Source organism: Bison bison, unplaced genomic scaffold (genome assembly GCF_000754665.1).
Source record: "Bison bison bison isolate TAMUID 2011002044 unplaced genomic scaffold, Bison_UMD1.0 scf7180017864341, whole genome shotgun sequence".
NCBI classification, from domain to species: domain Eukaryota; kingdom Metazoa; phylum Chordata; class Mammalia; order Artiodactyla; family Bovidae; genus Bison; species Bison bison.
Genome location: NW_011494913.1, coordinates 3960660 through 3976236, shown reverse-complemented (window position 1 = coordinate 3976236; position 15577 = coordinate 3960660). Strand labels below are relative to the sequence as shown.

General features: G+C 36.9%; 1 protein-coding gene across 2 annotated transcripts in view; it reads right to left on the bottom strand.

Annotated features, from left to right (window-relative positions):
- BMPR1A (bone morphogenetic protein receptor, type IA) overlaps positions 1 to 15577 on the bottom strand; it is a 59773-nt gene that overhangs the window by 22806 nt on the left and 21390 nt on the right. The window contains exons 2-4 of one of the 2 annotated variants that reach the window (XM_010854386.1): positions 9645 to 9864; positions 5289 to 5451; positions 3404 to 3506 (exon numbers count right to left, since the gene is read on the bottom strand). In XM_010854386.1, coding sequence (XP_010852688.1) covers positions 3404 to 3506; positions 5289 to 5451; positions 9645 to 9711 — 333 coding nt within the window. In that variant the 5' untranslated portion in view covers positions 9712 to 9864. Of the gene's footprint in view, positions 1 to 3403; positions 3507 to 5288; positions 5452 to 7661; positions 8375 to 9644; positions 9865 to 15577 lie in introns of those variants that run through there. The other variant, XM_010854387.1, reaches the window with a different exon arrangement.

Here is a 15577-nt window from a genome sequence, read left to right as displayed (position 1 = left end):
AGCCCATTTGTATCTCTGATTTTATGTGGGCAATAAAAATTCCTGTGCGGTAAAAAACTTACTTGGCATTCATGAAATAGAGGAGATTCTAACTTATTTAGTGAACGTGAATGGGGGTGGCGGGTTAGGAGGAATGCCACAGGAGAAAGTAACTGAAACCAAACTAAGGAATGGCAATGCTTCTTCTGAGGAATAACTCACCCTACAGGAAGAGACAATACGCTGTATCTACCCACAGAGGCTGGATGGTATGAGGGAAATCGAGGCCTGGGAAAAGAACGGTGACTAGCACTTGAGACTGTTTTGACCCAAAACCGACAGCGTGTGGACGCACCGGGAGGAAAGGGTGAGGTGCCCGCAGAATAGCTGTTCTGCTCAGGTGAGGTGCCAGGTAAGTTAACAGTGATTTGTAGCAAGATACACAGAAGGTAACCCAAGTGGTTGTCAACATTTTCGTCTGTGTAACCCCTAGATCAGTGGACATGAACTCAGGCAGACTCTGGGAGATAGTGAGCAACATGGAGGCCTGGTGTGTTGCATGGGGCTGCAAAGTCGGACACGACTTAGCGACTGAACAACCACCCCTCTAAATGAATTCCGAAACACGATGTATTCCCTTATATATTTTTAGGCTAACATCTAAAATTTTTCATTATAAATAGGTGCAAAGAATGTATTGATAATAGCTTACTTACTGCACTTTTTAAAACAAAGTTAAAATAACTCAAATCTATTCAGGAGCATCTAAATAAAATACCAATTCAATACCCATTATCACTATTTTAAAAAATAAATGGACAAATTGGAAAATGTTATAGTATTCCTTTTTCTCCTTATGCTATTTCCTTTCCACATTTTCCACAATCATTATGCCCTAATGTAATATATCATGATATAATTCTCTCCCTCAAAAATAAACATATATAAATATAAATTAATCTCTTTATTTCCTGTGATAGGATATCTTTAAGTCTTAAAAAATTATTCTGGCTTGACTTATCACAATTATTAGTATAAAATTAATCAAAATTACATGTACATTATAACCTCTACATAAAAAGAAAATTTTATTGGAAAGGTATGAGATGGACAGGACTTAAATAAAACTAGTTTATAAATTCATGGACAATTACTTATTGCTAGAATGAGAAGAGTCTGGCATTTAACTTTATTCCTATTTCTCTCTTTTCCTCTTTTTGGGTGAGTACTAAGATTTTTTGTTAAACAAAAAGATGGTAATGGAAGGATTTGTTGTACCACTGCCCCATAATTCTTTGAAGACCTTCCAATCGTATGACAAAGATCTATAATAATCCTACTATGAAAAGTTATTTTAAATGAAGCAGTTTGGTTGAAAGCAAAAAATGATGAACTACCAAACATGCAAATATATTTGCTATCCCCATGTTCCCCACACTGGTACTAAGATTTTGAATTATAACAGCATTCAGGAACTTGAGGATTTACATTCCAGGCCACTAATCAGGAAACCGTGAGAAGGCTGATTGTGGAGAGGGAGGAACAGAGAAACTGCTTGAGAAGCTCTGGTCTCAGGCAGATACATATGAAGCAACAGGCTCTATGGAAGCTCAGATCTGTGAACCGATTCCCTTAAAACCATCCGTGTGCCCAGCGGTGCTCAGGCACTGTGGTCAGCGTGCGCTCAGGGGCATGTGTGATTCAGCTGAAAGCCTGCTCTCAACTACATTTTCAATATGGTAAAAGCTAACATTTATTAAGTCCTTACTATGTGCCAGTTGTGCTAAACTCTGCATATGTACTGTCTCCTATTGATTCTTACAGGAACTCTTTGGCTAATAAGAAAACAACAGGAGAGTAAAGTTTCTTGCCCACAGTTCCACAGCTAGTTAAGAGGCGGCACTTCCATCTGAACACACTGTCAAGCTTCATAACTAAACTAGACTGACATATTCATTTGGGACAGGCCTGGTTGAGGGGCCTGTGAGGCACTGGTTGTTACTGCCCAGCTCAGTGCTCTAACCATAGAGAGGTCTTTCGTCAACATTTTTAAGTGATTAAAAAGTACACTGAAGTGTGGTTGATAAACAGAACCGGAAGAGACAAAAACAAATGAGCATCTCCTGAATCCCGACAGGTAAGGGCAAAGGGTTAATTTTAAAGCAACGAAATTTAACTTTGACAACTATGTGACAACCATGTAACAAAATTCATTCCATGCTCATTTAGTTATTTGTGTCAAGAAACCCACAGCACCAATGAAGAATGGAGATGGCTGAGCAGTTGCATGGGTGAAAGATCCTGGGATTTCAGCTGACAGAAAACTCAGTATCTTATTTAAGAATAAGGTAGGATAAACCTCGACCATGAAATTTTGCTGCATTCAGGAGGAGTTACTAACTCTTTGCTTGTTTTTCCTCGCCAGACCAGAGTCAATTCTGCATATTACACTGAGAAACTGAACAGTGAGTAACTCTAAAGCTGATCCTATGTAAGGAGTAGTTGAAGTTATTTTGAACTATTATTTTCATTGGGTAAAAACTATAGTGTATGAGGAGTGAAGTAATACAAAAAGATTTCTTCACATAGTAAAGGGTGACCATATTAAAAAGGGATTCAATTTGTTCTCTATGATCCAAAAAAGGACAAAGGAAGAGAGATGTGGAAGAAAAACTTTCTAAGGATAAGGTGAGGTCATTACTACAAAAGGAACAGGTGGGCTTGGGAGGTAATGAGCCCCTTATTGCTACAGGTGAAGCAAATAGAAAATAGGATGCCGTGTATGTGACTGTCTGCATGTGTGCATTTGTGTGTGTGCCTAAGTTTCTACCAATCCTGAGAGTTTCTCACTGATTTGAATAATTTTCTAAAACAGTTGAGGCTTAAATTTGTTAATAAACAGTTCTCTCTGGAGCAGTTTTCAAAAACAGTGGAAAGATCACCTGGGGCAAAATTATTATACAAGATTTTGAAGACATTAGGCTTATAACCCAAAGCCATCAATATGTTCATAAACTATTACCAATCCTCTGACTCCTTTGCTGGAGGAGTAACTCCACTGAGATCTTACAAGGGCTTAACATTTCTACGTTATCTTGGGGAGTTATAAAGGTTATTACTCGTCATTTTGAAGTCTTTCTAGTCCATTTTATAATGTACAAATAAGTGTGACAGCATTATTTTTTTTTTTTACAGGTTTGACAATTTAAAAACAGATAATTTAAAACTTTTTTAAAAAGTAAAATAATCTGTAATTTCAATTGACACAATCGTATAACCTGAAGTAAGAGCTAAGCTTCCTCCAATATATTTGTTCCCAGAACACATAGCAATATGCAGACCAGGCACACTTCTCCTTGAGGAGTCAATGTTTTTCCTGTGGCCCCTCCCTTCTTAATTTCATAGGCCTCAAATTAGATATTACCTTGCACTGAAAATCAGATCCTTCATATTTCATACACCCTGAAGCTAATGTGGTTTCTCCCTGGTCATCTTCTTCTATGATGGCAAAGCAATGCCCATTAGTTCTAAAAGAAAAAAAGACAAAAGATCAACTCCAAATCGGAAGGTACTAATTAAATCTCAGTTTGAATGTGACCAGTTAATGATGGCTTTTAGTTTTGAGTAAGAATTACATTCAGAGTGATTTACTGGCAAATCCACATGCATTTTAAGGCAAATAAAAGTTGTCGTATTTGAACTAAAATCTACAGGTCGAATAAAATTCCAGTGTCAGGCAGTAAAGGATTTCTTTTAAACAAGTCCCCCCAAATATGAAATACTATTTAACTTTTCTTTGCTAATCACAGTCATGTGATCACAGAAAAACTATAAAACTTTATAAAGTAGATAATCTTTAATGCTTACAAATATACTTAAAAATAACTTTGTCTCTTTTCATCCATAAGATTTTCAGTATTCCCATACTATACACAATATTATGAATAAAAAAACCTTCTCAGTGAACCATAAAAATAGATTCAGTGACAAAGAAAAGTATATTTGGGAAGATCTGACTAACAAAGATTCTGAGGCACTTTTTATTTAATGTGATAAGGATAAAAGGAGAACTTCTGAATAGCTGAATTTTCAAGAAATGTATATAAATGTATTTGTATTAAATTAAATGTTACTTAGGTATTAGTATGCCAGATTTTCTCCTAATACATTCAAGCTTTAATGAGTAGAAGAAATATCTAAAAGATTATTTTGTGTTCCTCCTTACTATTCACATCAGTAAGTGTACTGTTACAGTTAAGATTCTCGTAGAATTTTTCATTTTCTGAAATGAGAAAATGTTAAGTGTGACAGGATGAAATTCCGTTAAAACTGATCACTAAGTTTTACTCTGGGTTACCCAAGCCTCTAACAAATAGCTCACATGGACCAAGTAGGAACTACAGACAAGAAGTCTGGCAGGAAGTCACTTGGTAATATAACAGGGAGCACCTCCTAACACAGACCAACCAGTCTGTTACAGTAAAGTCAACCACTATGAGAACAAACAACAAATCTAAGACATGGTGAACGATCATACAATTTCAATATTTTATATGTATACTTTTTGACTATATATCTGTTCACATTCAAAGAGCATAAAAGTATTAGGAAAGTACAAAACAAGTTACTGATTACTATATCTTAGTAACAGGAAGATAACTGATGGAGTCCTTCAGGGTGGGTTTTTTTTTTACTAGTAAGACAATTAATTCTTCATTGTCCCCTAGGAATATGGAACAGAATTAGATGATCATATATAAATATTAAATAGTTAACATAAAATTAAGTAGAAAAATTAAAGTGGTTACATAAAGCAGATTTAGACTGGGGGTTCACTTATAAGAAAATAAAATTATTTAACTATCACAATGTCATTCTTGTAGACCTGTAAAATATTTCAATTATTTAACTATCACAATGTCATTCTTGTAGACCTGTAAAATATTTCAACCAATTTAGAATTACAAGGTTTACGTGAGTTTTCAATAATTCATGTTTCTTTTTAATAATCTCTACGTTATCTACAATGAGCATCAAGAACTTTCCGATAAAAAGGTCACTAAATAAACCTAAAATGACAAATACCAGATTTCTTTTACCTCTTTTAAAAGCTATATTACAATGTTACTCTAAGAAAATAACCATCAATCACTTAATAAATGTTCCTATATAAAGAACAAGAAGCTTTTGGCTCTTTGGAGAGATACCATATAGAGTTAGAGAAAAAAATTTAGACAAAGTAAACGATTCTTAAAATAGCACTAAATGCAACCCTATTCTTATAACTTTAAGAAGCATAAAATACTTACATGCATGTGTTATTAATAGCATCATCTGGGCAGTGTCCTGAGCAGTAGCACTTTAAAAAAGGCAAGGTGTCCTCTGGTGCTAAGGTTACTCCATTTTCTGACTTTTTCGGATCGGAGTCTGATTTCATCCCAGTACCATGGAGCACGCTGTCTAGATTCTGCCCTGTATCCAAATGTGAAAGTGTAAATGAACCATTTCTGAAAATCTAATTCTTTTATTCCAATTTTTCAGTTAGGAGAAGTTTCTATGCTTTCTTAATTGCATTAATCGTAGTTGTGTGCTTTTAATTAAAAATAAGCTTTATTTATATGATTACGTTTATTAACAGCCTAAAATGCACAGAAAAACTATCTCAGCTCTCATGGGATATATGGAGATGACTATGTTACAATTTTTGCACTAGTGAAAGACAAGAGTGGCACAAGGTAGAAAATGGTCGTAACTTGTAAGAAAGGTACAAAGTGGAAAGCAATTTCAGAACAGTGAGATTATTTCCAATGATTAAAAAATTGACAAATTATGGTTCCTTTTAAAGACACTTTGGTTCAAAACTTGTGACCAGCTTACAAAAAGTAAGCCCTTTATTTGTACGTACCTCTATGCGAAAGTGAAGTTACTAAGCATTTCGCTCTGGGTTTTAATTGCTTAAGTAAGGGAATTGTGAGAGTTTGGGGACTAATCATATTATCTGGTGCCTTTTATTCTCAAGGTCATTGGTTCAAACCCAGACTGTGCTGCCCGAAACTGAAGGTTGCTTGTAGGGCGGTAGTTAGAGCATGCACACAGAACTGTGTTCTCGCATTAGAGTATCGTAGCCGCAAATGACACTTACTGGCATATTTGGCACTGATTCTTTCAGACTGAAAGCAGAAGGGAACGCAAGCAACGTTTTAGTAATTCCTCCCTCTGAAAAGTGAAATCAGCTAGGCTACCCCTTGTGGGGGTAGATCTCCAGAGAATAAAATGTAGAGCCAAACAGGTATAAAATATTAAAAGAATTATGTATGTGTTTCATTATAAATGTTAAACGAGTTATTCAAGGCATAATGTGAACTTGACTTAAAATTTAGCTATTCTGGTGAGAACTACTGAAAAAAGAAAAAATAATGCACACACCCATGAATAACCAGAAAAGAATGTGCTGCTAAATAAACTTTAGTGATTCCATGCCTTAAATTTTAATAATCCTCACTTAATCCTTTAAACTGCTACAAAACATAGACTTCATTTATGTTAACATCAAGAGAAAAAAAAGGGTGTGTGGGGGGTGGGGCGGGGGGAAGAGTTTCACGAAGGGAAGAGATACGCTGGCATGAAACAGGAAACCTGGAGTCTCGTCTACGACGCCCCTGCACCACTGACTGAGCTGATTACAGACAACGCATGTCACTTCACCCTCATTTACTCAGTAAGAGCACAGGACCGCAACACACCTGAGGCCTCTTAACCGGCTTTAAAACCCTATTACAGTTACAGAAGGAAGCATCAATGCAACTATGGAGACCAAATGGCAAGTAATATGTGCACATAGCTGGTTTTTTTTTCACAAATCTAGTGGTACACAGAAAAAGCAGTATAGTATGGCAGAAATAACACTGAAATAACAGTGAGAAGTCAAAGGTTCAAGTCTTGAATATCTCAACTGATAAGTTACTCTCTCAACTTCAGGCTTTTATCTATAAAAAAATGATAATAATTTCCAATTAAGAGATTATATATAGATCAAATGAATTCATAATAAAGGGCTTAAATATAAAAGTGAATAAATGAAGATAGTACTAAGAACAAAAAAATTACCAAAAGATCACCAATACCTGGAAAATTCACTTACATGATGGTTAATACACATAACTTTCTAGAACACTGAATTTAAGAGCTAAAAATACTTTAATTGCAATAATTTGCATCTGGGGTTTATATTATCTCAAATATTTAATTAACAAAACAGCAGCTAATTAGAGGCTACTACGTGCAGGCAAGTTACTGAATGCTGGAAACTGATCTGGTTCTTGAGAAACCTGGAAGAAGGCAAAGATGTATGTGTGTGGAGAGGATAAGCACATAAATACATTCAGAGCGCGATAGACTACAAAGGCGCTATGTAAACGAAGGGGCCAGTAACACAGACTCACTCTAGGGGGTCAAGAGCAAAGAAACCCGAGCTACACCTTCAAGTTGCAAAGCTTCCCCGCGTACAGGTGCAGGCACCAAGTACAGCCTCTCCGCACCCTCCCCGGGTGACAGCACCTCTTCCTCTCCGCACCCTCCCCTCCCCGGGTGCTTAAGCATCTCAAAACAAACTCATCTAAAACGGAGTGCTTGACTTTGCTCCTCAAGCCTGGCCCTCCCCGGGCTCAGCCTTCGAAACGTACCTCACTTTTCCTCACTTTGGTCCGACTCCACTGCCATTTCCCGGGTGCATTATGTCACTTCCGGAATACAAGAATCCGGCACTGACCTCCCGACCTCTGCGCTTGCCCATCCAGTCCGTCTCCTACAGAGCAGCCAGAGTTACCCTATAAACCTAAATCTGATCTCATCACTCATCTGCTTAAAACGGCCGAATGGCTTCATATACACTCAGAATACAGTTCAACTTCCTTCACTGTGCCTACTGACACCCCACAGGATTTGGGCCCTGTGGGCGTCTCCATCATCAACTCACAGCACTTCCTGTCCGTCACACCCAGACATAAAGACCTGTGTCAGTTCCTACAACATGCCAATTTCTTTCTACCCACAAGTCCTGTGTTTACAAAGCATAAAATTGTAAGTCGGAGGGTGGGCTGAAGCTACAGGTTATATATGTAACACCACTCTAGCAATCTTTAGTAATTGCTAAGAAATAATTTTTGCACGTTGGTTTTAGTTCTTTTCATTAAGAGCAAATATTTTAATCTTATTATTTGAAGGCAAATAAGGCAAATAATAAGTTATCAAAGACTAACCTTCTTTGAAAGGAAATGTAATAAATTTTGCTCTTCCTCAGAGAAATATAGTGTTAAGACTTTTCATTTAAATTTGTTAACTAAAACCCAATTTATTTCATCTAATAAAAGCTTATTGGGACTTCCCTGGCAGTCTAGTAGTGAAGATTCCAAGCTTCCACTGCAGGGGAAGCAGGTCTGATCCCTGGTTGGGAGACTAAGGTATCACATGCCACATGGCATGGTCAAAAAAAAAAAAAAGCTTATTATGTAACAACTTAAGATGGGGAATGAGAATTTTGTATCATACTGTGGAGATTAAAAAAATTTAATACCAAATAGTGATTACCTGGGAGTAAGGTAGCAAATGCTATACTAATGTTACTATTAATTTAACTCATCTTAAAACTATGACAGCTTTGATTGGTACTGATCAACAAGGCATGTAATAACAGAATTAAAATAAAGATGTTTTATTAAATAATGTAATGTTTCACACAAAAACGCAGCTTTTGCAAGAGCACTCTCGTACTCAGGCATGGAATAAGGGTGCTAAGCCCAAGACAAAATACAAAGAAGCTAATTTCACTGTAACATTCACTCTTTAAAATGAAAATGTAAAGGTTCATGCTGTTAATCCTAATTCTTATCAGCAGATATCAATTGTCACTGGGAACAAAACATGAAGAAAAATCTTTAAAGACACAAACTTAAGAGAACAAAGATGTTCAGTACGTTCTACAAAACCATTTTGTCAAACAGCACTTTCTTTAGTTGAAAATACTGTCCTAATTAAACCACAGGAAGAAGCTCATGTGGAAATATCTAGCCCACTCGATCCTAAGAATCATCACAATAACTTCCTGTCTGGGAGTTCTATGCTGTAAATGCACAATGCAGAATTACAATACTGGTCATAAATAAAACTTTGGAGTACTCAATTTTAATATTTGGCACATAGACATAATATGTATCTTTTTAAACTCTTTTAACAACAATGCTGTTGAAAAAAAACTGTTTATTCCTTATTGTAATTTAAAGGAGAGGAATTTTAAAACCAAGTCCTGAGTATCTATTATCCTGTGTGTCAGGCACTAAGTCAGCTACTTTACTTTATATTTTACCTCATTTAATCCTCCTAAAACCTGATGTTGCATATCATAATGCCTATGTTGCACATAACAGAATAGGTTCAAAGAGGCTGAGATTTTATTATAGAGACTTGGAAATGTTTTTGTCATAGTAAAGTTCAAAAATTACTTAGCATGTGTCTATCCTTTGCCTCTATACTTTTAAAAGCTATTGGCATACTGGGCCTAACTGTTCAAAATGGGACATGAGTTGAAAGAGCAGTCCTAATAATGAGTCTTTTTTTTATATACAGAAATAAATGACTAACAAGAGATAAGATTGCTTAAATGAATTTACCTTGAACATGAGAAATGATGAACAGATAGGCTCCCAATAACCTGATGTAAATGTATAGCTGAGTCATTGTTCAATTTTAACGTTTCCTGTACAGTGTTACCTTTAAAAACTGGTCTTGTATGGTCACTAATTTAAAAGACTTTTATTCAATCAGATTTTCTTGTAAAAAGTCTCAATCAGGTAACAATGACTCCAACTTCCACTGCTTTCTTCCTGACTCCTAAAAGATAAAAATATTAAAAAGGAAATGAATATAACTGAATTCTAGAAGATTTCTAACAAACTAAGAGAGGAAAACAAATGCCCAAACATATCTTTAAACAATAGAGTACATTTTCAAAGATTAAAGCTATCTTTGTTAAAAGAAAAAAAAAAGGCACTATAATTCAAAAGCTTAAAATAATTTAGTAATAGGTTGCCACTTCTCCTGATCTTAAATTAACCTTAGGTAAAAAAAGATAAGAACACTAATAATCTCAATAGTCTTTTCTGGTTGCTCTAAATAAAACACTTTTAACACCATTAAGAAAATTTCTAAATATATTAAGAATAAAGCAGGAAGAATTGAATTTAAAACACTAAACAATTAATAATCTCTCAGTAGATGTGATAAAACACTTTGAGTCTTCTAATAACTTATTCTATAGATAGAAGAGAAAGTCTATCTAGAAAAACATTTAAATATGCAGTGTGCTTCATCATTAAAGGAAAAACAATAGAAATATGCCTTAAATAAAATTATTTCCATAAAATATTTCAAATCTGACTTCATTAGGAGAAAACTGAGCTTTTAATACGGATGACATGAAACATAACCTCTCCAATTAAGGTTTGACAATTATAAAATAGTTAAATAGTTAACAGAAAAAAAGGCTAGTGTGTATAAAAATGAATATGATTCTATTTCTCCCTCATTCTACTGGTCCAGGCAACTGATTTTACTGACTTAAACCCGAACTATTCCTAAGTGAAAATGCTTTTATTTGTAAAATAATTACCCTGGCATGAACTCTCCCATAAATAAATCAAGATTTCTATTTTAGCTAATAATTTTTCACTCTAACTAGCTCTCCAAAGGCACTTTGAGAATTGAGGAAATAAGGTTTAGAGTGAGATGTCATTTATATTTTGCATTTTATATATATGGTTTATTCTAAAATCTCTGCAATTTCTCACTTCTCTACTATGACGTTAAACTGCTTTTCATTGACACAGTGCTGAGAAAGTAAGATGTAAAGTCTAAAATTATTACAGAATAGCATCTATAATGATGACTTTAACAGTATTTTTAAGAAAACTCACTTCTTCAAATTATGGGATTGTGATTCTAGGGATACCTCTTCCATGATTCAAATTCAAAGGAATTTTCCAGTATATTTCCAACCCTGATCTCTCTCCTTATTCTATATGTCTATTAAATACTCGGCTAGGATTGCATTCCATCTGCCCAAATCAAACTTACTAACTTTTCTTCCCATTCCTCTAGACATGCCTTCTTCTCTTCCTCCTCCATCTGCTATCACAGAGGATGGTGGTGCCATCTCTCCAGTCAGCCTTGCCCAAAACCCTGGCATCATTCCTGCCTCTCTTATTAGTAGCTCTCACTCTCTCCTTATACCTTCATACATTTATTAGTTTACTCACTTATTCACCAACAGTGTTTTCTGAGTATGTATTACACATTAATGCAAGGGGCTACAAATAAAAATATGACAGATTCTGCTTCAAGGACCTCAGAGTCTTGGCCAGAAAACTGACTGACGTGACTGATTCCATCTTTCCGTGTCACTGCTTCTTCATCAGTTTATTTACTGAATATGTGGTCTTGTCTCATTAGAAGTACAGGCAAGGCATTCTGCAGTCAGTGAGACCCTAGGCATCTGTACACGTACAGTCCCTTTCAAAGCAAAGGGATCATGTGTGATTCCTTCCACACAAACATCTGCAACTCTACCACTCTTGGCACAAGTTTAAATCTTGGATCTGCCTTAAAGAAGTAACCTCACCTCTCTGGATGAGTTTCCTCATCTGTAAAACTGGAATTATATTCTGAGAATATTTATTCTGAGAACTAAATGAGGTAATACCTAACATATATTCACCTCTAAGTAGCAGAACTATTATGAATGCTTTGAATATATTAATTTACAGAACCATTACAACCATCTTACAAGATAGGCTTGTTATTTTCAATTATAGTTTTACAGATGAGGAAACTAAGGCACGTGGAGTTTAAGGAATTTATCAAAGATGACACAGTTGCTAAGAGGTAGGGCCATCATTCTAATCAACAATATCTAATGTGGGTGTCCATGTGTTAAATGCTACCCTAAGTTGCCGTCCTGGATATTTTATGTACATTACTTCATAAAGTATTTAGAAAAGCCTGCTACAGAGCAGGTGCTTAAAGAAGTTTCTTCTCAACACGTTTATGGCACACTTGGAAACCCTGCACAGGGGGTGGGAGGTGCCGCCGTGACGGTCCCAGCCGCGCTCCCGTGACGGTCCCAGCCGCGAGGCATTTTTATACCAAAAACTCTCCCACAACTTATGGAGAACAGCGTTAGCTATGAGAGGGCTGAGGGTAAACAGCTTCAAGAGCTTCATTGTAATCTAACAAAGAGAGCCCCTAATCTTTAAAAGAAAAATGTTAGGTTTTAGCTGACTACAAGCTCAAAAAGCATCAGTGCTTAAGACCAACTGCTAAGAAAAGATAATCTAATCAAGCGCTGATAGAAGAACACTGCCACAGTCAAAGGAGTAACCATCTCACTTTATTCCACCTGGTCAGGACTCTTAAATACTTTAGAAAATGACAAGAATGCAAAGGACAGAGAAATGACTACACTTGAGATACAACGGAAAGGACCAGTGACCCTTGCTCACAGAATATCAAAGAAATAAAGTATCAATGCACCTCTGTCAAGGACATGACAGGAATGATGGAAACAAGACTAGACCAATAAATGATTCATCAGATTCCTTCCAACTCTTAAGTCCTGAGTGAACAGCGTTCTTGCCAATGAATATTAATTTACTTCCCAAACGTTTATTAAGAGCCTATTATATACACGATCCTGTATATAACAGTAATATAGTGACAGAGCAAAACAGATCGAACCTTCATGGAGCTCACAATCAATAAGACAATTAAAACATCAAACAAGACAATACAAATGACACACAATCACAATCTGAGGAAGTGCAAAGAAAGAAAAGCGCCAGGTCCTAGAGGATAGACAGGTCAAGGGAAGCAATGTTGAAAAGTGACATTTCAGGTGTGATCTGATGAATAAAAGAATTATTTACTCAGGTAAAGCAACAAGGCTGGGGAGAGGGGATTGGAGGCAGCAGAACAGCCTGCACAAAGATTATGAGGCCAAGAAGAACAATGATTCTGAAATGTTGGGAAAGAGGGGTAATATGGTCAATGCTGAGGCTGAAGAGGCAGAAAAGTCAAGGACCAGGTCAGGCAAGACCATGTGTGAATTTGGGATTGAAACGTAAGTGGGATAGGAACGTAGTTATCTGGTTTCTGTGCAATGGACTGGAGAGAACAAAAGGAGAAGCAAACAGACCACTAAGAAGGCACTGTAGCAGTTCAGGAGAGGGACAGTGGCGGGTAGGGTTATGGCGGGAGTGCCACAGTGGACGGATTCGAGACACACTTCACAAACAGGCCCAGGAGGCCTTGGTAATGGATTAGACACGGGCGTAAGGGAGAGTGAGGAGTCAAAAAAAAAAAATCCCTACGTTTCTGGCACGAGCAATTACTGAAATGGGGACAAACGGACTTTGAAAGGAGTGGGAAGAAGAGATCAATGGTTCAACTTTAGACATTTGAAATTACTCAAAGGGAATGTCTAATGGGCATCTGGTTCTGAAACTTAAAGGAAACTTCTGAGACTGAAGATATAAATCTGTTGTGTCAACAACATAGAGATATTTAAAGCTATGGTCCTATATGAGACAGCCTTCTAAGAATGGAAAGAGAAAACAGTGCCAGAACACCAATGTTCATTCAAAAACTCTACTAATAAAAGCATTAACATCACATATATTTATTTGGCATTCACCAATAAAATAAATTCATGATCCAGGCTCTGTCATGTACAGTATTAATGTAGTGTGTATTACCACAGCTGGGATATAAACTACTATTCGTAAGTGTTATTTTTCAGTTAAAAAAACCCCACCAATCTACCAAAAGATAACTATGGTGATCCACAAATGCTCTGACACTGTCTTCAAAAGATGAAGCCTAATTCCCTCTCTTGAATTCCCAGTGGGCTTAAAGACTCATTTCTAACAAACTAAAATAAAATGGAAACAACAGATTTTGTCTTCTGAAACTAGATCATAAAAGGCATTTCAGATTCCTCCCTACTCACTATTGAAATACTCTGAGGGAAGAAGCTAGCTGCCATGCAGTAAGGACACCCACACAGCATTATGGAGAGGTCCCTGTGGAAAAGAACTGGGGCCTCCTGCCAACAATTACAGAGAAGGCAATGGCACCCCACTCCAGTACTCTTGCCTGGAAAATCCCATGAACGGAGAAGCCTGGTAGGCTGCAGTCCGTGGGGTCGAGAAGAGTCGGACTCACTTTCACTTTTCACTTTCATGCACTGGAGAAGGAAATGGCAACCCACTCCAGTATTCTTGCCTAGAGAATCCCAGGGATGGGGGAGCCTGGTGGGCTGCCGTCTATGGGGTCGCACAGAGTCGGACACGACTGAAGCGACTTAGCACACAAGCAAGCAAGCCAACAACTATGTGAGTGAGCCACCTTGGCAGTGGATCAGTCAGTGCCAGGGAAGCTTTCCAGTAACTGCAGCTTCACAGATATCTTAACTACAATTTATGAGACCTTAAACTAGAGCCATCCAACTAAGCCTTTGGTAGACTCCTAATGGTTAGAAAATGTATGAAATGATGATAAATGCTGGATGTTTTAAGCTGCTAAGATTTTTGGTAATTTGCTGGGCAGCAGTAGATAACATCCATTGCTATAATACAGTCATTCTGAGAAATTTGTTGAAATAATAAAAGCCTGATCACTCTAAGTTATTACGCAGTCAACCAAAAGGCACACGTCTGAAAAGCGTAGTTGAGTCAGAGTATAACAATAAAAGCATAACATAAATAGGGGGTTCCCTCACAGGCCAGCGGTCAGGGCTCTGTGCTTTACCTGCCAAGGGCCTGGGTTGGGTCCCGGTCAGGGAACTAAGATCCCACAAGCCTCATGGTGCAACCAAAAAAGAAAGAAAAGAAAAAAAAAGGTATAACATAAACAGTCCCAACGCCCAAAGAACTAACTGGATAACATTCTAACATCTTTCTTTCAAAGGAGTAATCAAAAATATGTTCTTTATATTTAAATGACCTCAGCAAGTAAGGTTTATTTTTTGTGGGGGAAAAAACTGTCCCTAGTTCCACACTATACACTGTTACATCTGCCTTTTTAAACTATGGAGTCCATAAAGATAACATTAGTTTTGTGTTCTATATAAAGGCACTTATTTCACATAATATCCTGGCAAACTGAAGAAAGTAAATTCTGATGTCTGTCTATTGGTTTCAAAAATCAGCTCCACTATTTATTTGCTATGTAATTTGGGGGAAGTTATTCAAGCTATCTAGGTCTCTCTCAGTTTCCTCAGCCACAAAATGGGAACAGTATTACTAACCCAAATGAGTTAGTGCCTTGGATCTAAGGATTAAGCATTCAGTAAATACATGTCAGCTGTTACTGTTGTAATTAATAATAAAAATACGGATGACTTTCCCTTTATTTGTCCCAGCATATTTGACTCACTGGAAAAGACTGATGCTGGGAGGGATTGGGGGCAGGAGGAGAAGGGGACGACAGAGGATGAGATGGCTGGATGGCATCACTGACTCGATGGACGTGAGTCTGAGTGAACTCTGGG